Here is a 24803-nt window from a genome sequence, read left to right as displayed (position 1 = left end):
CCTACCATCACTAGATACAGAGAACAATTGTTCACCATCCTCTTTATAAGAGGATATTTAAACCATATTTGACAACTGTTATCAAGTCCCCTCTAGTCTTGTTTTCTCGTGACTAAACATGCCCATTTCCTCCCCAATCTTTCCTCATAGGCAGGTTTTCTAAACCTTTTATCAATTTTGTTGCTGCTGTCTGGACTCTCTCCAAGTTGTCTGCCTCTTTCTTAAAGCGTGACACCCAGAACTGGGCACAGTACTGTAGCTGAGTAGAGCAGGATAATTACCTCCCATGTCTTACATACGATACTCCTGTTAAGGCTAATATTCTGGGGTGTATTTTCACAACTACATCACATTGCTGATTCATATTCAATTTTTGTTCCTTGAGAACCCCCAGATCCTTTGCAGCAGTACTACTGCCTAGCCAGTTATTCCCTTTCGTAGTTGTGCATTTGATTTTTCACTTCCTAAGTGAAGTACTTTACAATTGTCTTTAATGAATTACAACTTGTTGATTTCAGACCAATTTTGAATTCTAGTCCTGTCTTCCAAGTGCTAGCAACCCCTCCCAGCTTGGTCTGCAAATGTTCTGAGCGTATGCTTCACTCCATTATCCAAGTCATTAATGAAATATCAAATGGTTCTGGACTCAGGACTGACCCCTGTCTGAACCCACTAGGTATGTCCTCCCAGTTTGACAGTGAACTGTTGATAACTACTCTTTGAGTTTGGTCTTTCAACCAGTTGTGCACCCACCTAATAGTAATTTAATCTAGACTTGCTTATGAGAATGTCATGCGGGATTGTGTCAGAGTCCTTACTAAAATCATGATACATCATGTCTACTGCTTCGCCTCCCACCCACAAGCCAGTAACCCTGTCAAAGAAGTAAACTAGGTTGGTTTGGCATGATTTGTTCTTGACAAATCCATGCTGGCTGTTCCTTATCGCCCTGTTATCCTGTAGGTGATTGCAAATGGATTGTTTAATAACTTGTTCCAATATCTTTCCAGATACCAAAGTTAAGCCGATGGTCTATAATTCCCCAAGTCCTGTTTGTTCCCCTTTTTAAAGATAGGTATGTTTGTCCTTCTCCAGTCCTCTGGGACCTCACCTGTCGTTCATAAATCCTCCTACATCACTGAAATAATTTCAAACCAGCATCAGCAGTGTCATCCGTCGCTCTGGTTCATTGGTTCAGGCTGGGAAAGTCTTGTTGCCCAGAAACCTGGGAAAAGGATAAGTGCTGGATAAGCAAGTGACCCTGTCCGGTGACAATGACCTCAGACACAGCACTTAACTGCTTGTCAAAGAAGGGGGGCCCAAGCTGCTGAGCAAAGAGAACAGAATCTCTTCAAAGGCAGTGGCAGGTGAAGGGAGTGAGCAAAGCAACAGAGCTGCCGTTCAAAGGGGAGGGGGAAGTGTCTGGCTGATGTCAGCCACAGAACTAACGCCCTAGGACAAGAGGATGGGCCATGGAACAGGTGAACAAGCCAGAGGCTGAGCCTAAGGGTATGTCTACACTACCCGGATCGGCGGGTAGTGATCGATCTATCGGGGATCACTCTGCCGTCGACTCCTGTACTCAGCTGTGAGGACACAAGGTAAGTCGACCTAAGATACGTCGACTTCAGCTATGCTATTCTCGTAGCTGAAGTTGCGTATCTTAGGTCGATACCCCCCCACCCCCAGTGTAGACCAGGCCTCAGTTGAATGTGTTAGTGCTTTGATAGAGGTCTGTGGTGACAGCAGAGGGGAGAGATTGAGCGTGGGCTTCTCAGGTAGTTCAATGACAGTTATCTCGTCAGAAAGGCAAACGATAGTATAGTTTGCTGCCCAAGCCAAAGCAGGCTTTCCAGTAGGATAAACTAGTTAGTCTCTTGCTGCTAAGGCCAGACGTATTAACTTTCATATCAGTGCTCAGTTTACATGCTATTTTAAAAAACATTTCTGCAAAAATTGTCTGTACAAAAGTATCCATGTAAAAAATGTCTGGAACACATCAAACCACTCTGCAAGGTGCAGTGATTAAAAAAAACCCATCAGGCTGAATCAGCAGAAGGTAAGACTGAAGGCTTCAGCCTGAGAAAGTGTAAAGCACACGGCCCAGAAGAGGATGTAGGCAAAAAGATACGAGAAACATAGATATAATTGTGCTTTCTAGAATTCATAGAAAGCAAAATATCCATGGGTTTCATGTTGACAGGATGAGTTCTGTGCATGTTTGGTTTGCAGAAAGCATGGGAAACTTCTTATAAGATGTGAGACCTCGAGAATGTTTTCACGCATTATTCTGCTGCTCATGTGAAATATGTGGAAACAGCTAATTTCCTTTTGTCCATAAGAAGCTGCTGTTATTAGGTTGCTCTTTAAATGCAATGGGGAGACTAAAAAAAGTGAAAGCATTTGGGGGTTTGAACACCGCTTACACAGTCACAAAATACGATTTCAGTTTTAGAGAGTTTGAAATACCATGCAGCTTGCAGGCCAGCCATGGCCTTAAGCGTGGGTCAAACTATATCTCAGACATGCAGGAAGCAAAGATTATAGCTGTTTGCTAATGGCTCTGCTGATAGGTCTGTAGCAAGAGTCAGCATACATCCCATCTGTACGGGAATCCTGCACTCCCTGCTGTTATAATAGACCTGGAATCTGAGGCATCTGTGGTATCACATAAGCAATAAAAATAGCTTAAGAGTGGTAGGAACAAGGCAAAAGAATTCAAACCAAAACCGGTTGGGGTCTGAATGTAGAAGGTGCAGCAGTGAGGATGGGCTGTTTGATTGATTTATTAGAGCACACCTGTCAGCAGGGCCGGCTCCAGCGTTTTTGCCGCCCCAAGCGGTGGGGGAGGAGGCGGAAAGCCACGATCGGCACTTCTTCCTCCGCTGCTTCATTTTTTGGCGGCAGGTCCTTCCCTCAGAGAGGGACTGAGGGACCCGCCGCCTTAGAGCCGGACGTGCCGCCCCTTTCCATTGGCCGCCCCAAGCACCTGCTTGCTGCGCTGGTGCCTGGAGCCGGCCCTGCATGTCAGTTACTGTGCATTGTGGTAGAGAACAGGTGAATGGAGGCCTGGTTTTCACTGCCAAAAAAAGGTGTGTTGTAGTTTTTACTGTGAGGTAGCTAGGTGAGATGAACCACAGGTGAGGGGTGTAGAGTTGGTCCCATCTAGCTTCCTCATGGTAAAAACTACAGGTGCCTTGTGTTTCCACTACAGTTTTACAGTGTGATAGCTAATGCACATTTGTTATCCTGTGGTTTAAAACCCCACACCTGTGGTTTAAAACCCCACACCTGTGGGCTTTTTTTTTTTTTTTAGATGAAGCCACAGTCAGAGTCTCTCTGGAATACCAGTTTTGTGTATGGATTCAAAACCAGCCAGGGCTGCATTAGTTGGGAATGGATCTAATCAACTGATAATTAAATGCAAAAACCATTGATCTTGCAAACTTTGTGGCATTGATGCAAAGACTCCAAGTCAGGAATTCCAAAATATAAAGTTAACTCGGCCTTACTGCACATCCTGTATGTTTAATGGTGTCTATAGATAATAGATTACGGATTACATTTAACAAGGGAAAGGAGGAGATAATACTGTGATTATGGTATGTGGCAGATTTAACGTTGCCAGAGCAACCTTAAATCTTTTGGGATTTTCTGACGTTTGAGCATTCAATCTTTCAGCCTTACTGTTGCATTAACGTTGATCCCCTTCACCTTCATTTAATTTCCTACGCATTTAAAGGGAAAACTAGAAGCTGGAGGTATTGTGTTAGTGAATTCCTTTTTCCACACCAATTTGCTTTCTGAAGCTTATAGCTCCTCTAGTTTTGCCAGACAAGCATGTATGCTCTTTGAATCAACGTGCCAACTTCCCTAACTTCACTGCATCTGTTTGAAGTGCACCCATCTAGAATTAAGCACCTTACCTAACATGTGGTTAATTTTCAAACACTAATATAGTGGTTAAATTCAAACCATTTTTAACTAAGCTAAACACTAGCTCCATGAAATGTGGCATGGTCATAGACCTTAAACTTCAGACATTTGTCCTGTAGCCCTGTCTAAAAGTGTTTTTTTTAAATGATTTATTTTGGAATATTTTTAAATGGAAGAAGTGTATTTATTTCCCCTCCACTCAAAATCTCTTGATAAAAGTTTGTTGCAACTCTCTCACCTTCAGGCAGAGACCAGTGATGGAAAATTTCAGCCCAACACTTTTGAGTCAGTGGCCGGAAACTGAAAGTTTCCTAGGTTCTGTAATATTGTAACATCCATGGCCATCGAAGATGCCAGTTTGCTGTATGTTATGGCCACTTGAAACATGTCAGGAACAGCAGAAGGATCTGGGTTTATCCCTGCTGTTCCTGAGACAGTGCATCCCTTTTAGCATGGTCGAGCCTATGAAACACAGTCAGTCAGTGCCCATTCCGTTCAGTAGAGGGCAGGGATATGCACACAATAGACCAGGGGTGAGCAAACTACGGCCTGGGGGCTGCATCTGGCCCTCCACGTGTTTTAATCTGGCCCTCGAGCTCCAGCCGGGGAGCAGGGTCGGGGGCTTGACCCGCTCCGTGCGGCTCCCAGAAGCAGTGGCATGTCCCCCCTTGGGCTCCTATGCATAGGGGCAGCCAAGGGGCTCAGCATGCTTCCCCTGCCCCAAGCACTGCTCCTGCAGCTCCCATTGGCCAGTAACCATAGTCAGTGGGAGCTGTGGGGCGGCGCCTGCGGACAGGGCAGTGCGCAGAGCCGCCTGGCCGCGTCGCCGCATAGGAGCCGGAGGGCGGGACATGCCGCTGCTTCTGGGAGCTGCTTGAGGTAAGCACTGCCCGGACCCTGCACCCCTGACTCCCCTCCCCCCTCCCATGCCCCAACCCCCTGCCCCAGCCCTGATCCCCCTCCTGCCCTCTGAACCCCTCGATCCCAGCCCGGAGTACCCTCCTGCACCCCGAACCCCGAACCCCAGCCCCACCCCCGAGCACACACCCCCAGCCCGGAGCCCCTTCCCGCACCCTGAACTTCTCATTTCTTGCCCAACCCCAGAGCCTGCACCCCCAGCCAGAGCCCTCACCCCCGCCCCTGCACCCCAACCCCCAATTCCGTGAGCATTCATGGCCTGCCATACAATTTCCATACCCAGATGTGGCCCTCGGGCCAAAAAGTTTGTCCACCCCTGTACTAGACAGTTTGTTACAACACATTGCATACGCATCAAGCCTTTGTTTGAAGTTGGTAGTGAAAGAGCTAGCTGGTGGCAACATTTGTGGGGTGTTGATGTCCTGGATTAAGATATTCATCCCATTCTAATGTAGCTGGATCTAGGTCTCGGATGGTGATACTCTGGGTAGCGCTTGAGAGAGCGATGGGCCGATTAATCAAAGGGAATTACAATTTTAATACTGATTTCTACAGCTTATTCTGAATCCTTAGCTCTCTATTCATGCTAGTCCTGCCTGTGGAGATGCCACCCTTTCGTGTGAGCGTCGATCTGGGCAGGAGATAGTACTCAGACCCCCAACAGTATTTATTTATGGAGCACCTAACATTGCTCCACTAAACAAATCTCAGCCCTGGCCTGAAGATAATTTGCTTGCTGTGGTATGTTTGGTCTTTGATTCTTCAAGGCCTCTAGATCACTGCTCCTGAAACATTTTTTTCCAGAAGAGAGATCCTTGTATGGATCCACCTTCCCTTCTAACTCCCCAGTCTCCTATTTCTCGGCTTTCATTAATTCCTCTGAGCACTGGGAGGTGCTCTGAACCACAGCTGGGCCATGGACTGCTATTTGGGATCCACTGCTCTAGAGAGAATCATCCAAAATGCGTGAGGGGTCAGTGGTGACTGAAGAGCCGAGAAGGCCACAACAAAGAGTTGCTGAAGGTGTCCAGAGTCGTCTTCATCCTCCACTTCCCTCTGCATTAGCTTTGTCAGCCCCCACCCCACCCATGCATAATCCCATAGCAGGTGTGAATGGACTCTCCCTTCTGGAGGTGGGTTGCTTGGCGCTGATGTTTTCCTTGTGCTTTTTTTTCTGTTGTGCTCCAAGGATCTGCGCTCCCTGGCCTCCAGCAGTGAGATGGTAGGCCTCTCTCCTCCGGTGTGTCCATTCCCCTCCTCTCCTTTAAAACAATCTCCTCTGTGTGCTGTTCTTTGTCCCCCCCCTTCCTTAGCCAGTGTTCTCCACCCCCTTCATTAGTTTGAGAAATGTATGGGGAGCTACCCTCTGTTTTGCTCTGAGTTGCTGATCTGATTTCTCCTCTCCCCATGCTCCCAGGACTCCTGCTTGCAGGACTCTAGCACTGAGATGGTAGGCTGGCCTCTGGATATTTTGCGCATTCTCCACACGCCTCTGTCTTGCTCCGGAGTCTCATCTTGTGCCTGCTTTACTCAGTCCCATGCTCCCAATTCCTTTTGGATTATTTTCTGTAGGGAATGAGCTGCTAAGCCACCCCTGGGCAAATCACTTCATAGTCATATTTGCTACCTCCTAACCTTGGGGTGTCATTGAGTTTAAGGCCAGAAGGATCACCAAAGCATCTAGTCTGGCCTATTGCATCTCACAGGCCATTAAACACCACCCAGCCACCCGTATACTAAACCCGGCAACCCAAATTAGACAAAAGTATTACAGCCCGCGGGACACTAGACTGTTGTATGTCACAGGTAGAGAATAGGAGGGCTCCTGCTGTGGCAGGGAGATGAAGAAGTGAGTTATTCTCCGATAATCCCGGCAACTGACTTGCACCCCATGCACTGCAAAGGGGAAAGACGCCCAAAGTCACTGCCAATCTGAGCTGGGGGGAAATTCCTTCCCAACCCCACACATGGCCATCAGTTAGACACTGAGCATGTGGACAAGAACCAGCCAGCCCAGCACCTGAGACACAGAATCCTTGTGCCACCTCAGAGCCCTGGCTCTCCCTGCCCAGTGTACCAGCTCCAGCCATGACCATCCGATGCTTCAGGGGAAGGAGATATGAAAAACAAACAGAATTCATTGGGTGGAGTGGGTTAGTCTGACCCCTCCTGCTAAAGTTCTGAAGTATGAGCTTTTAGGACCATAAGACACAAACCGGAAGTGAGCTCCAGGGCTGCTGAACCTCACCCCTTTCATGATTAGAAATTTTCTAATTTCCAGCCTGAGTTTGCTGATGGCCAGTTAATATCCATTTGTTCTTGTGCCAACTTTATCCTTTAGTTTAAATAGCTCTTCACTCTCCCTAATATTTACCCCCAATGTATTTATAGAGAGCAGCGATATCGCCTCTGTCTTCTTTTTGCTAGCCTGAATGAGCCAAGCTCTCCTCTCATAGGATAGGCCCACCATTCCCCTGCTCATCCTCATAGCTCTTCTCTGCACCTGTTCGTCTTTCTCTGAGGTGTCACTAAATAAGGGCTGTGAAGGTCAGAGAATCATTTTAGGGGAGGAAGAAGTGAGACCTCATGCTTCCAGCCCTGCTGTGCACATTTTCCCAAGGGGGGGGCACATTTTGTGTGGAAAGCAGGAAGGGGGGGGGGGTGTCATTTACCAGATACTTTATTACTGAAACATTTGTGAAGGGTTCCTGATCACTTCTGAGTAATTCAGGGCAGTACGTTCAGTGTGTGGTTGAGAAACCTGAGTTCTAGTTCCTGCTCTGTCTCTGACCTCCAGTGTGACCATGGGCAAGTCACTTCATCTTTTGAGTGCCTTAGTTTCCCCATCTGTATAAAAGGGATAATGCTACTTGCCTCCCTTGTCTAAAGCACTATGGGTGAAAAGTGCTTAACAGTGTTATCCGTAACAGTCTCGCTGGTTTGCAGCACTATAAAGATTAGCACACACAAAAGTCACTCTGACTGCTCATTATGCAATTTGCAAATGTGGATAACTCCACCAAATCAAACCCATGTCCCTGTGAGATCTGGCTGTGCGCTGGTACTGAGAGGTGACTATTTCCATGGCACTTTTCATCCGTCGGCTCTAAGCCATTTTTTGGCTGTACTGTCACTTATTTTAAAAAGTCATTTTTTTTTAAGGGAAAGTGAGGGGTGTTTTTTCCTCACTCAAAAATGGCTGAACCATCTTTCCTCAAGTAAAATATCTTCCCCTGAAAGCAGAGCCTGAGCCTGAAAGATGGGTGTTTTCAGAAAGCTGCGAGCAGCTGAATCTGGGTGTCGCAATGGAAATCACTTTACAACCAGCGCCAGCTAAAGTGGAACAGCCCCAACGGGAGGTAGCCTTTCCACACGTGGCTTTTAGAGCACATTCGGTACTCTCAGTGCTTAGCAACCTCTAGTCACCAAGCTGAAGCGGGGGTTTGAGGCTTTTCAGAGAGCCATTCACTCCTCTGCCTTCTTTGTCACTGATGTGGCTCCGTCTCCCTGTATTCCATGTGACAGATAGTAGTGGGCTGTTGGTGCTGCCCCACGCTGGTAGAATTCCCCAGCCCTGAGGAGGTACGCTGTGTTGCCTGCCATGTGTTGTGCTTTGAGTTGTGTCTGAGGGATTCTTTCTCCTCTCATTCTTCACCTCCTCTCCTGAGTGGGATTTTTGTCTCTTCTTTTTAAACACTTGCACACGGAAGTTGTACTCTGAGCAGCGCCTCTCACGCTGCTGAGAGAGATGTGAAGAGTAAGCTACCTGGTGAGGGAAGTTAAATTTCCAATGGAAAAAAATCTGATTCTTTTGCTTCCCCCCCTCTTTGAAGTGGATTTGGGTGCACTGGAGAGTGGATTTGTTGATGCTGAGTATTCCTTGTTAGGGGGTCCGCTGTAAGCCTTTAACATAAGGGCTCACGTGCCTGCTGTTTACCTCCACTTTCCAGGGCTTGCTCTGAGGGATTTTCCCCATCACCTGTGGCATTCTCGGTGGGAATCTGGGGGATGGGTTTGCACTATCCACTTATTTTATCCAGAGCTAATGGTGCACAAATGCTACAGTCAATTGTTTATTGGAAGGCTATATTGAGAATTAAAAATTGCAAACAAAATCTTGCTATGTCATAACACCCCAAAATCTGAAAAACACAGTGGGTGTTTGGAGGAGAGATTATTTATTACAGTAGCACCTGGGAACCCCAGTCAAGGACCAGGACCCCATTGTGCTAGGTGCTGTACAAACACAGAACAAAGCTGGAGAGTTGCAGAGCAAGTCCTGGGATGGCACTGGAGGACCCGGCAACCAAGGATGTTGCCGTCTCACGAGACCCTAAGCAGATTCTCCTCAGAGCTCTACTGAAGACGTCCTCACATGGCAAAACTGGCTAAAGCCATTGTGCAACAAGGGGATTTTGTGGCTGAGAAATGTGGGCCAAAAACCCCCAAATGCTAGAGAATGGAAGTACAGTTTGATCAAGAAAATACCATAGTCACTTCCCATTCCTGTTTAATTTGAAGTCCCCCAATGACAGCTGCAGCATCCCATGTGCTTGATTGTCTCTCTCATGCACCCAGTTATTTATAACCGGCCATGCGCAATGACGAGCTGAGGGCATCTTCCCCCAGTGAAAACTTTCCTCACCACTCATCTGCATAGGCAGGGATTAGCTGTGGAGAAAACTCCTCATCGAGACCTTTCTCTAAACACACAGTAGCCCACGTGAACAAGATGCCCTGGAAGGTCTGTGGGAAGATGGTGCTCCTAGGCGGCACTCAGAGTAGATTCTCTGTAGTCCTTGCCTCTCACTTCACATGGCCACATAAATCTCCAGAATGAACAGCAGGGCTGCTTGAGACCAAAGAATCCCCCTGCCTTGGGAAGTCTTAAAGGGGCGAAGCAGTCCAGTGCCCGGTGTTTGATTTAGTGTTGGCTGTCTGACAGCCGTATTTTATTAGAAAACCGAGAATTTTGGTGAAGTTAGAAGACTATTGAATTTTGCTGGCATTGTGGCATCTGTGACTTTTTGCTAGGACTCTCCCCTGTATGTCCATGTAAACGTATCGGTTTGAATGATGCAGCAGGCTTGGAATCTCTCCTGCCTCTCTCGAGATCCTGGGCAACAGGCTGGTGCTACTGAATTCTGAAGAAGTTCAAATGAGAGTGAGGGACACAAGGGGTTTCTAGGTCAATAACCCACCTACTTTATTACATGGTATGTCTTAAGGTGCTTGTGATGGTGGTGTCTGAGTTGCTTGCTTAGCTTTAACGTTCCAGTGAATCCTAAGGATGGGGAAGAGAAATCTTCTACCCCTTCTCCCTTTGCTTCTCAGCAGCTTCCTTATTGGTGCAATCTCTGAGATTAGTTCCTCAACCCTTAGCGGGGTCATCCCCTTAAATTTAAGAGCAGAGGTGCTGAAAGTGGCCTGTCTTGCTGCTTGTGTTAATGGTGGCAAGCCCCAGGCTCAATGTGATCTCCATCAGTGGTGAATCCCATAGCTGAGGGCCCTCTTTGGAGAGTGCTCTGTCCCAGGGCACCAGTGGGAATGAACCTCCTTGTCCCCATTGAATATAGTTGCCGCAAGAGGTGAGTGCCTAGTGTCCAAGTTCTGCCCAAGTCCATTTAGGACCTGAGAGATAAGCGGCAAGATACTAAGATGTACCTGGTCCGGCAGAGTTAGTGCGATGTCCGGATGGTTTGCTGCACTATGCAGGTGGGCCGCTCCATGTTGTACCAGCTGTTGGTTTCCAGGTGGCCTTCAGAGTCCTCCCCAGGGGCAGCATATTGCAATAGCGCAGCCTCGTGGGGCCACAGCACGTGGATGCCTGTTTGTCTGGGGTGGGAGTGTACAATCTCTTGGCCAGTCGCATGGATTCTAGAGCGCTTCTGCTGACTGGGTGTCCGTGTGCTGCTCAGGATCACTCCTCACTGCAGCCCGGGCCCCCTATGTTTTCTGGGCTGTGGGGGCTGGTTTCTCACACAACATGCACTTGTCTCCCATGCCAGCGAGGCCATGACCCTTCTCCCTGGGGTTAATGTTCTCAATGAGGCAAGGCGAAGGGTGTTCCCTCTGCTGGAATCCCTCAGCTTTGATCAGCCTGGAAAGCACTGCAGCCGGCTTTGCATGCACCGGTGCCCTGTGGGCATGCCATCCTGGCAGGCGCTGCTCTCCTGGCGAGGGCTTCCCGGGAGATCCTGTTGCTCAGTGAGCTGTGAGTGACCCGTTCTGGCTGGGTTAGAGTAGCACAGTTTGTGTTTGGTTTTGTTCCCTTTATCCCATCCCCCTCCTCCTCTTCCTCCTCACTGGCTTTGTCTCGGTCCAATCTGATGTTGGGGTCTCTGTTTCCAGGTGAAGACCGAGATCAGTGTGGAGAGTAAACACCAGACTCTGCAGGGCCTGGCTTTCCCACTGCAGCCTGATGCGCAGCAGGCCATCCAGTTGTTAAAGCAGAAGAAAATTAATTACATCCAGCTGGTAAGGAGGCAGTGGCAGTCTCTCTTGCGCTTTTCAGTTCCCCCAACTCCTGCCCCGGCCCTCGGGCTCTCCCTGAGTCTGCTGAGCCTCTGAGCGTTGATTTCAGTGTTTTATGCTGCACTCTTTCTCCCTTCCCCTTTAACCAGAAACTGGATCTCGAGCGGGAGACTATAGACCTGGTCCATACAAATGCCACGGAGCTAGCAGACCTCCCCAAAAGGATCCCCCAGGACTCCGGTCGCTATCATTTCTTCCTGTACAAGCACTCTCATGAGGGAGACTACCTGGAGTCTGTGGGTAAGCTCAGCCCTCTCGACCAGTACCCCGCTAGGAGAGAGAATACCTGAGTCAGACGGGTTCCCCCCTGCCCTAGGCAGACGTGGCGTTACTCTACGTTCTGCCCACGTGTGCACTGCAGTGTTCCTGTGTAATCTCTGGTTGGAGCCAAGCCTACCTTCCCCTCCGCACAGGCCGCTACTATTCCAGTGAATGAGTCAGTAGGCAGATGCCTTTGCTGGCCTGCTGTCGTCCTGGCAGGCAGACGGCTATTCGTTTTGTTCTTGCCGTGCCGTTCTTACCCTCAGCTGTCTGGGGATCTTGAACCAGTTCCCATTCCGCTGAAGGGCGTTTGCTCACTCACCTGCTACCAGCGCCTCAGATGCCAGCAGAGGACCCCTTAAACCGGGGCCCCTGACCCACGCTACTGCTGAAGAAGTGCTCTGGAAGCCAATGCCAAGGATGTATCTGGGGCAGTCCGGTTGCAGGCACCAGAATGTTTAGTCCTAGGAGGAGGAAGCTGTTTGGCTGCAGGAGGCTTTTTCTCTTGTTTTTTTTTATTTTATTTTATTTTATTTTATTTATTTATTTTTGGTTTCCTCTCCACAGTGGTTTTGCTGTTTCAGTCCTGTCTATGGTAGCGAGCTTGGCACGGGACTACATGTGTGGCACTCTTGTGGGCATGCAGGGCCGAGCTGGGCAGGATCTAGGACTGGATTCTCACTGCTGGATCTCAGTTTGCAGATGTTCCTCAACTTTCAAGGCTGGGGTTATGTTGACAGTCTTGCTCTCTCTTGCAGTGTTCATCTATTCCATGCCTGGGTACAAGTGCGGCATTAAGGAGCGTATGCTGTACTCCAGCTGCAAGAGCCGGCTGCTCGACACTGTGGAGCAGGAGTTCTCCCTGGAGATTATAAAGAAGGTAAATCCGTGTTTCCTGCCTTGTCTCCTAACACTTGGCCAGCAGGTCATGCCCCCCAACTGGACAACAGAGAGAGCAGATACACACCTTTCTGCCAGTCTCTGGAGGGTGTAAACAAAGAGGAGGGAGTGGAATTGTTGGGTGTTCCAAAGGGAACCTACCTGAGAGCTGAGCAAGGGAACATTTAAGGTGAACATCCAAGGGCACTATCCTACTGATGTCTAAGAGAAGTAGCGAAAGCCCCATCCCTTGAGTCATTTCAGAGTGGCCTGGGGAGCATATAGGAAACATACTATAGGGGCCAATGCAGGACTGTTTCCTCAGGGGTAGACTAGGGCAGTGCTTCTCAGCCTTTTTGATCCCGGAGACTAGCTTGCTGCGTCAGGGAGATGTCAGGGACCGACGCTGGTCCACGGACCAGTTGTTGAGAAACGCTGGATTAGAGGACCTCATAAGTCTCTTCCCATCTCAAATGTCTGATTTAAAAACCAGCATCAAATCAATGGAGGTTGGGCTTATTTTTGGGCCTGAGATGGGTTTTCTGTCTGGCCTGAAATCTCGCCTCAAACAGGGTCAGGCACCAGCTCAGCCACGTGAGGCTGTCAGCTGCCCCGTCCTTCCTTCTGCTTTTCACGGCCTTTCACTGCGAGGCTCTGGTGCCCTTTCCGTCCCCTCACAGCGGGTGCAAATCTGAACTAGCGTTTACCTGCACTGATGTGTGAGTGTTAGGGATGTTGTCTGTCACATCAGTTGCCATGATCCCAAGGGCGGCTGCAGAGCAAGCATTTTGAATATCTGGTGGCGAGGCTGGCTGGTGGCATGGGGCCAAGGTAATTGCTTCCTGCCAAGGGCTGCCTGGAGCATGGTGATTGTGCCAGTGACGCCCCAGGAAGCCATATGGCTCTGAAGAACAGGAATTCTCGGCTCCCTGAGCCCAGCCGGATGTGAGAGTGGAGAGGATGCTGTGGGCGGAAAGGAGGGAGTTGATTTTCTCCAGGGGTCATTGAGGCACAGAGGGCAGCGTTGAGGGGCTCTTGTCTCAGAGCTGGGGGAGAGAAGGCTCCCGTTCTCTCCCCACAGTGGCTCGAGGGCATCAGGAATCAGCATTGTGGAGTTAACCCCCCTCCTGTGCCGTTTGTGTGCCAGATCGAGATTGACGATGGAGCCGAGCTGACTGCAGAGTTCCTGTATGACGAGGTCCACCCCAAGCAGCACGCCTTCAAGCAGGCGTTCGCCAAGCCCAAGGGCCCCGTGGGGAAACGGGGACAGAAGCGACTGATCAAAGGGCCAGGGGAGAACGGCGAGGACAGTTAGATCCCAAAGGGCAGGAAGCCGGGTCAGGAATAGGCCTGTGAACTTCCGATGGCGCCCAGAAGGGCCGTTTCCACAGGATCCACGTCTCCACTTCCGAGCCTGCCCGCTGAGCCCGGAGAGGCTTTCCCTCCCTCTCTTCTTTAGTAAAATCATCAACACCTGGCTTCATTTGGCGGGGGAGGGGGGGTGTCAAAAAATCTGGGGCAGGGGAGGGATCTGTGCGTGTTTTTATTTTCTCTTCCCCCTCGCTCTTTTGTTGTGTAATTCCTGAGCAGAATGGTTGTTCTAGTCTGAAATGAGATTTAAACTGATGCTCTTGCGACTTCACCTGCCTTGTGACCTGGTTTACCTGGTGCCTGCACTGACTGAAGGGCTCACTTACCAATAAGCCGTGTTATGCAGTGGCCTTGGAATGAAATCCTGGTTGGGGTTGATCTGATGGTGAAAGCCAAAGGCTTTCCCCCTCCCCTTGAATGTGTTGCTACAGACCTCCGCTATCTGTGTCCAAGTCCCTAAATCTTGACAACTCCCCTCTATGGAACAGTCTCCTCAGCTAGCCAGTGCCCTGGTACATACATGCCAGACGGCTGCCTCCCCAAGGAAGGGGGCCAGCAGCTCTGCTGGCATGTGGGATCTGGGGAGCATGGGGCAGGAACGCTGCCCTGGCATTCCCAACCACAGCAGGGTAACTTGACCCTGAGGCTGGCAGGCTTGGCACTCAATGGGCAGGTGGTCTGTGATCAGTGACCTCTCCCCACCCCACCTCCCCAAGAGCAAGGGCATGCTGCCTAGGTGAGTGAAAGCCAGGCAGTTCCTCACCTCTGGGCGGAAAGGCAGTGGCTTTCGGAGAGCTCTTCTGTGTATTTCACAGTCCATGGTTTGGCTCAGATTTGTGTATCCAGGTGTGAAGGCTCCTCTAGTCACCTCCATTTCCACCCATTGGCTTCTCTGGCTTACAGAGCAGCCCAGGAGAAGCCCTAGGTCTGTGGCACTGGATTCTGATCTACTAAAGGTATCCTACCTGTGATGTGTGAAATTCTCTGGTAGGCAGTTAAACCAGGTGCGGTTTTCCCCTTGTCTCAGGTTTGCTTCATAACAGTTGAGAGGACAAGGGAGGTTAGCCCTGAGCCATCAACTCCTGCTGGCAGCTCTTCTTTGCCTGGGATTTGATCCTCTCTCAGCTCCAGCCACCTCCCTAGATCATGGGTCCAGTGGATCTGAACCCAGGCAGATCCACTGGACCCATGATCTCCAGTACCTGGCTCTGGGTTGCCTCACCATATTGCACTGGTGCAGGAACGCATCTCGTGACACTCACTCCAGCCCTACGGATGCATTACTATCCTGCCCTGACTCACCAAGATCCACACCTGAACCTCTGACACACATTCAGTCCTGAATCCACCATCCAAAGCCACAGGGACTTCTGAACATAGGGTAGCAACCCACAGCCAACCAGGTGTGCGTTGTGCATCCCAGTCAACCTATAACATCATTCATCCTCACACGATTGTTTAACCCTTCGGTATGCCCTGCAGTTGCATCCCCATCCTTCATTCCAGCGCTGCACTCATCTACCAGGGCAGTGGGGATAGCCACTTCTAGCTGTGGGCTACAATACACGGTCACATTGATCATTAAGGGTGCGGCTTTGCTGGTTTGGGAGAACATTAACATCAGCAGGTTTATCTGTTGCATTCTGCACTCTGGTTAACAGGGCTGTCCGTTCACCCTGACCAGGAATGCTTGGTGCCTGAAAAAGACTGTTGTAGATCCACTTAAACCAGGTTGGGCAAAGAGGTGTCTATGTAAGAATGTTTCCCAGGGACAGAGGTGAGAGCTGTGGCCCACGAGGAAAGGTGAGGTGAGCTGTGGTGGTGATAGGGAAGGAGGAAGGAACATGTGTTGTCCAGGCCCACATGCATTAGAGCATCAGGACCGCTGCTGCGAAAGGGGGAAAGTTGTGGCTTTTGAAAATCCACCTAGTAGATGTTTGTTCCCGTGGGTCACAGTATTTAATGCACACGTCATTCCAGCCCCTGGGCAGCCTCTGGCTTGTACCACATCCGAGGGCACTCAGCCTTCTTTATTCAGTAGAACTGTGTGGTGTTCCATTAGACTCGAAGCCATTGTTTGTTTTGTTCTCTTGGCTGCCATGGAAACTTTGAAGGAGGTGTCAGCCAGGTTGATTTTCTGCATCAGGGATCGTCCCAATCCCTGAGCAGAAAGAGTCTGGATTGAGGTCAACTCGTCCCTTCCAGGCAGGAAATGGTGGTGACCTGGTCTACAGTGCAAGACAGGGAGGTGGTGAGGAAGGGATTTTACCAGCCCCCGGCTCAGCCCATCTGTCTTCTTGTTGTGAGGTTTTCAGCAGTCCTTTAGCCCCCAAGAGTTTGGCTGTTGGCCTTACTGCCTGGAACTGATCATGGCAGCGCTGGGGCAGCCGACTTCCTGATGCCCATCAGCAGGTTAGGGGTAAGTCTTGACCTGGCAGGAGACATAGGTAATCATTGCCAGGGACTTTAGCTTAGAGGCCTTGCTTACCTTTCCTAGCACAGACTATCCAACAGGTCCCAGTCTGAGCTGGGTTTTCACCTCCCTGGCTTTTCAGTAGAACTCTTGCGTTTCCTGCCAATAGTAATGGGAACTGGTCAGTGGGATTCTCTTGTGACCAAACCATGAAATATCCAGCCATGTGGGGGAGTGAGGGGGGAAAGTATCCCTTCCTCCCCACTCTCTAGATGTCAATGGCTTTACAGACCTGGACACTTGCTTTCTTCGTGGAGTGATGTAATTGCATCTTCTGTGGCTCCTATTCTAATTGCACAGCCATTGCTGACATTTCTGGATGTTGCTGAACTGTCTGACCATCTGTACCTTAGCGCTGTACCTGTGGGAAAGTTATGTGAAAGGGTCCACATACGGGGTGGGTATCCTATGCATGCAAGGACCTATTCCACCTATGTTTTATATTGTGCTGTGGGACACTAACACCTGCCGGGGCATCCCTCTGCCACGGTGAGATCCAGTGAATAAGTGATCTGTATTAGTTTTGTCGAGGCAGAGGGTTAATTTGTCATGCTGGTGCCTCATGTTATCCCATTCCATCAGGAATGTGCGCACAGTCCACTTTTCAGGAGCGTATAATAGGCCAGGACAGCAAGTGCTGGAACAGCTGTGTTAGGAGAGTTCTAGTCTCTTTCCCTGGGCGAGGAATTATTTCTGCATCCTCATCTGGGCATGGAGGGTTCATGGGAAGTGTTTGATTACATGCTTCTGGCCACCCTTGATCCCAGGAAAAGACATGGAGACCTGGTCATCTTGTAGGCATTAAGTATATCTGGGGAGGTGGTAGCTGTTGACCTATTCACTGACTTCCATCTCCGAAGTCTCTCCCCCATTTAGAAAAAAGTTAATCCAGTTTAGAAAAGTCTACAATGTAAACTAGGTCACCCACTGTCTCTAGACCATATGTTATTTGGGCTCGTCAGTTAGTTTTGATCCCACTGTTGTGCTCTATTGATGCATATTAATGGCGAAGGTCCAGTTGATAGTCTCCTAATACACAATCAAATGTAGCTATAGGACCTATCAGAACTTCAGTAAAGGAAGAGAAAATCCATAGCTGGCATTAGTACTTTCCCCTCCTCGCCCCACTTATTCCATAAAGTAACCCCATGCTTAAGGCAAATTCTGGTCCTGGAGTAGCTGGAATCATGTGGGATGAAGGAGTAGTCATGTAGCCACTTTTCTCCCCACCCTAAATTTGTGCCGGGGTGGAGTTGGTGACTCTGACCACCAGATGTTTGGGAATGATGTCTGGCAGGGCTTGGGCATGGAGAGTGGCTGGGATCTTCGGAGGCTCATTGAGGAACTTAAAGGAGGCATGTAGCCTGAAGATCATCTGCCACTTCCCCAATGGGGCTGTCTGCAGTAGTTCCCTCCCTCACCCCCATTTCCTTTGGTGAGTTGGAGGAAGGACCACCTATCCCCACTCTGCCCTCAAGTTGCTTTTTTTAGGGAGGGCACATTGATGGACCTGTCCTGAGTTCCCTGGGCTACTGTGTAGATGTCACAGCAGCCTGGGAGTCACATTCTCTGGTCCTTCCCTAGAGAGAAGGTTGGGGGAGAGAATGCGACCACAGAGCTCATTGCATGAACTCTGCCCTCTGAATAGTTCCATCAGTCCCTACCATGGGGCAGCTTTGTAGCCCCTCTGAGTCCCCTTCTACACCAGCCTGAACATTCTTGGGGTTAGCCAGGCCTACTCAGAGCTGGAGTGTGTGGGAGCAATGGGCTAAGGTGCCCATTCCTCCTGCTAGGACACTATCGGGCCGGCTTCTGTCCTGTGGACACCAAATCTACAAAGACCTGGTCTCCAGTCTGTCCTGGGAGTCGCATAGGCCATCCAGATGTTGCCAAATGGTGAAAGCCAAGGAAATTCTTGGTACAACCAGCACCAAATGGAATTGATTTTGATCTGCGGCCTATCTCAGCTGCCGACTGCATGGTTAAGGGTAGTTGGACATGAGCCGCCTCCGTAGGAGGATGGGGGATTTCTCGGGACTCCCAGCAGCCCTCAAGTCCTCCAGTGCCTACCCAAACTCCAAAAGGCACACATCGGTAGTACTATGAGCTTGTCTACACTAAGGACTTTTAGGGGGGAAATTCCCTACTGGTGCTATCGGCCTCTACAACTGCAGCAGGGGCAGCCCTAGGCAAGACTCTGGCAGCTTCTGGAGATTTTACCACTATGTCATGGTGATAAAATTGCCAGGTCATGTGCTGGTAGCGGCCTTTGCCTTATGTGCACAAGAGCTGCCGCTGCGCAGCTGAACCAGCGATAGCTGCATGGCAGACACAGCCTGTGGGGAGAGGGGGAGCAGGCTGGGCCGCGGTGTGGGTTTGAGCTTGGGGCGAGGAAAAGCAGAACACACTGTATTCAACACTGTATTTTCTAAAGAATAAAATATTTTTAAAACAATTTGCTTGTGGTTCAAGTGGAAGTTCTCTAGCTATCGCACCCTGCCTCGTGCTAACACGCTCCTTCCCGTGTAGGGCCTGGTGCACCCCCACTTGACAAGTACCAGATCGGCCCCATAATTCACCCTGCAAAAGCCCTAGGTGCAGTGACGGTAACCCAGGGATTAAATGAATGTTATGAAATCTACACTGTCACGCTGCAATTTGTAATATAAACCCTCTGTCATTTCTCCCCCTAACAGCTTCTTCACTCAGATTTGCTAGTTTATTTGCCATCTTCTTTCAAGTCAATGTAAAAACATGGAATTTAGTTATTTCTTCAAAACATTGCCAGAGCTGAATTCCTCGGTAGAAAACTTTGGGGTGGGAGGGGAGAAACCAAACCAGACTGACTTCTGGAAATCCTTGTTCCTTCTCCTCTGTGCCTCTTAAATCATCGTTAACTCTCTGTCCCAGTCAGGGTAACTTTTAGCTGCTAGCAGTGTTGAAGCAGGATAATTGATGTCTGTTCTACATCCTCTCTAAAAATCTACCTAATTGATAAGAAGGTGGCTAGTTCCCAGGTGGAAATTACCTAAGAAACCCATGGGACTTGAGTCTTTTCAACAGAGTTTTTTAAATTGCCCCATAGAACTTGATTTTTTTAAAAAATTGTCCCTGCTGTAGAATTCTGTGGGTTGATTTAAAAACACAATTTCCTTTGCTACTGTGTTCTGTGGGACTCTTCTCTAATGGTTCGTAGGCTCTGGGTGGATACTCTTGTTCAATATTTTATATTACAGTAATGACCAAAGCCCCCCTCAAGACTGGGTTTCTATTGTGATAGACCCTGGACAAATGTATATGAGGATATATTCCCTTCCCCAAATTGCTCTGGGTATCTGCAGCTTCAAGTCAGCATACTCTATCAAGGATCTGCTGGCTTTTACAGCTCCTCTTTCCATCCACTTATTTCCTGAACTAGGCTAATGTCAGCTACCCAGCTCCCTGCTCTAATTGACACCTTTCTTACCAGTTCTGGGCTGGAGAAGAATCACTTTCATGGCAGTCATCTCTCTAGACCAGATGCTGTATAGCTATTGAGCTGGTGATTCATAGGGGACTTCCTCTTGAATGGCCTGTAACAGAACAATTCCCCCTGGGGGAGAGGGCTGTACAAAGCGACCCTTTAACAACGGGATAGCATTTTAAAAAGCAGGCTGAAGATCTGCTTTGTGATACTAAGACTGCAAGGACCCTTGGTCCATCTCAGGGTCTGGACAACTGTCCTTTAATGAGCAGCATCCCAAAGGCTAGAGCAGTTCAAATAGAACTGAGCTAGTTCTGACCCTGCTGTAGTTCCCATATAGCAGAATGCTTAAGAGACTCGAGGTTGCTGGTGGAGGGCTGGGGCACTTATTTTGGTGCAGTTGTAATCAGAGAAGGGGCTATTAATGGCATTTTCATAACAGCTCTGCTTGAGGCGTTGTTGGACTAGCCTGACTCATTAGCTGTGCGGAGTAGTGATGGGTAGCTGAGCTGGAGTCTGTTCTAGCTCACCCATTGTCCGCTTAGTTCTGAGGAAGCTCTGTTGTTGACACTGTGTAAGGACCAAAAGGACACTAATATGGCACCCACACTGGGAGGAAAACCTGGAAACTCGCTGTCACTGTATATACAGACCTAGGTAGACCCACCATCACCTTGTACGTAACAGTGTTGTGGATGGAGCTTGTTTGACTGTCCCATGCTCATGTAGCTTCCCGGGGCCAGGATGTGTAACTCGTCAGTAGCGTGGCTGTGACCACTCATTTGCTCCACTCCCACACCACGCTGTAACACAGCTGGGGTGCGCTCTGATTCCCACACAATCCCCCAGCAAAGTCAGTGTGCTAGCGTGGACAGGCTCTTCCGTGGGGCTCAGCCGCCTGCAGCAGAGAATGCCGTCCTGTGGCAGAGGAAGGTGGTGGTTGGTGTGGATGAGGGGACAGAGCAGATGGGTGAGTAGTAAAACCATGGGCCCCTTGTCAAATGGGTATTTGAAATCCTTGTAAAAAGGAGGCTGGGCATTCAGGCAGCAAAACACCAGGAAGATCAAACTAACCACTCTAAACATGTCAATGCATTATTATTAACCCTGCTCCAGTTTCCTGGAAGGCCTGGGACTAGAAGTGTGAGCACCAGTGCACGGAGAGGGAGCAGATCCCAGCTTGTGGTAGAGGCAGGGCCCCCTCTGCAGTGGGTTTCCAAATTCCCTCTCGAACTCGTGCCTGTCAGAGTTCCCAGGGGTGGCTCAGACCTGCCCCTCCACTCACAGTTCTCCATGCTTTTAAAGGGCGTGGCCAGGGTGACTAAAATACAACCGTTTGAGCTGACTGGGTTTACCTTCAGGAAGAGCCAAGTTTGAGCAGCTGGCTGTCGACAAGCCGATTAGAGTTTGAAGGTGCGTCATTCAAAGGTGCTGGTTAGCGTGTTCTAAAACTGTCAATTTTAACATGCTCTAAACGGGTGGAGCTGAATTCTAGGGTATAGGCTTGGGTTCCTCTCTACCAATTAACTCACATTAAAGTTTATGCTGTCTCTTCTGCTCTAGATTTATAGAATATGTCCGCTAACATGTCTAACTCCCTGCTTTTAAATCCGAGTCCAGATGAACTCTTAGACAAGGGCAAGGCTGGGTTTGCCCCAATTTGGTGTTTACCCCTTTTTCAAACAGGAATAAACTGATTAGCGCAACAGGTGTAGTATCTCCAGCTTACCTTTTTCAACCTTTAAGGCTCAGGTCTGGTGCAGCTATGCCAATTGCTGCTAATTAGCAATTCCCCTGGTGCAGACAAGGTGCAGAGGTAGCAAGAGACTGGCTCAAGGCCCAAGCCTGGCTGCCCGTGTCCAGGATAATGTGGAGGAGTCGCTGTACTCAATGTGCTCTGTTGAGTCTCTGCTGAAAATTTAAAGCGCTGTGGGAAATGATACCTCCATTCTTTTGTTGTATGGACAAATGCCTGGATCTCATGTCTTCTGCCCTGTCTCTCCCCCCTCCCCACCCACCCGCCATGCTTCCTAATGTCTCCTGGACTGGCCTATGTTGAGCACACCCTGATACCATGGAGTGACAGAAGGTGTAAACATGCCAGCTGTGGCTAACTATGTGGAATGTTTTCATATTCTCTCCGTGGGGGTGATAGCTCCGAGGCAGTCTGCAAAGGGAAAGGAAGTCTTGCATTTTCAGTCTGGAAGTGCTATTGTTTGCGGGGTGAGGGGGGCACAACTGAGGCCTTGTCTATGCTGTAATTGCTTTACTGGCATAGCTATACTGAGGGAGCCCCTAGTGTGGATGTAATGGATGGTAAGAGAAGGGGGTTTTCTGCCAGTGTCAGATCACAGCCTCTCCAAATGACATTAGCTATGACAGCAGCAGCTCTCTTCTCTGCTGGCGTAGCTGTGTCCAGGCTGAGGGTTTTGCCGATATAGCTATGTCGGCTGTGGGGAGTGTTTTTTTCATACCCCCAACTGATGTAGTTACACTATAGAACTTAGTAGTGTAGACATGGCCTAAGCGTCTTCTGATGCTGGACTGCCTAGAATGGAGTCAGAGGCAATCTCCTGGTTAGGTGAGTAAAGAATTCATATGACTCAAACCATCTCAGCTTTTGCTAGTTGGGAGGTACCTTGTGGGAAGAGAGTTTAGGCTCGGCTGTTCAAAGGTGCCTTAAGGGAGGTAAATGCCCAAGTTCCCTTGAAATTCAAAGGGAGTTGGGTGGCTGATTGTCCTTGGAAAGTCTCCTCCCTAGTCTCATGGCAGTTCCTAGTGGACAGGAGTCCTCTTCAGTTAGCAGCTTCCCTGCCCATCTCCAAGGGGATTGCTCCAAGCTAGGCTGGAAATCATTCCTGGGCAGCTTGCACTTCCAGGCTAGGTGGAGCAGTCAAGGGCCAGGCCTATACGCCACAAACATGGTATTCACATGGAAAATATTTAATTAAAAATAATCAACCCAGACTCTTAACAAAGAGAGGGAATGCAACACCACACACACATCCAGGAGTTAAAATAGCACCGGTCACATTGGGAAGGCACCTAAAAACAATCTGAGTAGGATAAGTCCACTCTGCATATAAATAAGAAGGACTTTAAATGTTTATGGTTCTTGAAGAGGCAAGAGTGTGGCCATTGGTAACTCTATTGTAAACAGCTAATCCTGACCAGTGTGATATTTTAAAAAGGAGTAATAGAAAACTGTCCTTTGTCTGGCTGGGATTCAGGAAAATTTGCACCATACATATTTTTAAAGCTGCTTCTGTGCTGTAGAAAGTCACTGAACTAAGTGAGGAATGTAATAGCACCCTACAAATATTGCAAAGAAAGCTGGGAAAAATCCACACTGCGTGACTCCCGTTGGGCAGGGAGGGGTCATGTACCGGGGGTCATGGGAGCTGGTGGGATTCACAAATGTCTGGAAACTTTCCAGATCTCTTGCCAACGCACAGAACCTGCTGCTGGTTTTCCTCCTTCCTTGTCATTCCTTTTTCCGGGGTTCACGTCACATCACAGGCTTCACAAATTCACATTGAAAATAATTTGTTGCAAAAGTGGGTCACATGCCCCACGTCCATATTGCAGACATCACCACCAGGGGGATGCACAAGTCCCATGCCCAGAGCTGGTTGCTGTGACCCCGGGAATGGCAGTGTTCCCCCCTCCAGCCCTGGTAGCAGTGACATGTGAACTCTTGTCTCATCCTGTCCCTCTGCTGGGTGGTGAGGGCTCCTTTCACGGACACGCGTGGTCCATGGGCGGCTTTGTCCACTCGGATCTGGAAGGAGCTCGCGTCCAGGTGCAGGTAGCTGTCCAAATCCATCTTTCTGCGAAGGCAGCGGCCATGGTTGTTGCAGACAAACTGGCTGCAGAGTTTGGTTGCCGTGGTCACATTGACGATGTAAGGGCCTAAGGTGCCAGTCAGGTATTTCTGGATCTTTACACAGTTGGGCTGGAGAAGGAAAATTAAAGCAGTTACGCACCAGAGCCAAGCTGTGCTATGCTAGATTCCAAGGCCAAAAGGGACCATTGTGATCAGCTGGTCTGACCACCCATGTAACACAGGCCATAGAACTTCCCTGAATTAGCTTTTGGACTTGAAGCAAGAATTATGAGTGAACTAGACCAGATCTTTTAGAAAAAGCATCCTGGCTTGACTTTAAAACTTCCAGTGCTGGAGAATCCACCACAACCTTTGATATGTTTAATTACCCTCCTATTAAAAAATAGTGCCTTATTTCTAGTCTGAATTTGTCTGGCATCAATTTTTAGCCATTGAATCTTATCACTTTGTCTGCTATGTTGAAGAATCCTTTATCATCAAATTTCTGTTACCCATGTAGGTACTTATAAACTGTGATCAAGTCATTCCTTAACCTTCTCTGTGATGAGGTAAATACAGACTCCAGGAGCTCAGTCACTAAAAGGCATATTTTCCACTCCTGCAATCATTCTTGCAGCTCTTCTCTAAACCTTTTCCAATTCACCAACATCTGGCTTGAATTCAGGAGACTAGAACAGGGCACAGGATTCCAGTAGCTGTCCCACTGAAATTACTTCATTGCCAAATAGAAAGGTAATATAACCTCCTATTCCTAACCCTTCATCAGTGATTATTTTGTTTTCTTCCAGGTCATTGATAAAAATATTAAATGGTGTAGGGCCAAGAACCACTCTCCGCAGGACCTCACTACAAACATACCTGCTTGATGATAATTACATTTTGGAACTTGGGAATCAACAGCCACGCAGCTTTTAATCCATGTAACATGTGCCATGCTGATTTTGTATCATTCTAATTTCTTAATCAAAATACTATGTGGTACCACGTCAAATTCCTTACAGAAGTCTAAGTATAGAACATCAACTCTATTTATCAGCCAAACTTGTAATTCAGTATCAAGTTAATATCCAGTTAGTATGACAAGAGCCATTTTCCATAAACCATGTTGATTGGCAGTGGTT

The 24803-nt window shown here is 48.9% G+C and overlaps 2 protein-coding genes across 10 annotated transcripts in view; one reads left to right on the top strand and one right to left on the bottom strand.

Annotated features, from left to right (window-relative positions):
* Positions 1–18827, top strand: part of TWF2 (twinfilin actin binding protein 2) — a 75971-nt gene extending 57144 nt beyond the window's left edge. For all 3 annotated transcript variants that reach the window (XM_065551316.1, XM_005285297.4, XM_005285298.4), the window contains 4 exons: positions 11206–11331; positions 11478–11628; positions 12408–12529; positions 13676–18827. In XM_065551316.1, the coding sequence (XP_065407388.1) occupies positions 11206–11331; positions 11478–11628; positions 12408–12529; positions 13676–13843 (567 nt within the window). In that variant the 3' untranslated portion in view covers positions 13844–18827. The remainder of the gene's footprint in view (positions 1–11205; positions 11332–11477; positions 11629–12407; positions 12530–13675) is intronic.
* A 3930-nt stretch (positions 18828–22757) lies between these two features.
* LOC101937040 (hyaluronidase-4-like) overlaps positions 22758–24803 on the bottom strand; it is a 38769-nt gene continuing 36723 nt past the window's right edge. For all 7 annotated transcript variants that reach the window (XM_065551312.1, XM_065551315.1, XM_024108783.3 and 4 more), the window contains one exon: positions 22758–23790. In XM_065551312.1, coding sequence (XP_065407384.1) covers positions 23366–23790 — 425 coding nt within the window. In that variant the 3' untranslated portion in view covers positions 22758–23365. The remainder of the gene's footprint in view (positions 23791–24803) is intronic.

This window comes from Chrysemys picta, chromosome 7 (assembly GCF_011386835.1).
Source record: "Chrysemys picta bellii isolate R12L10 chromosome 7, ASM1138683v2, whole genome shotgun sequence".
Lineage (NCBI taxonomy): Eukaryota > Metazoa > Chordata > Testudines > Emydidae > Chrysemys > Chrysemys picta.
Note: the sequence above shows the minus strand (reverse complement) of the source record. Positions and strands in the feature narration are given on the sequence as shown.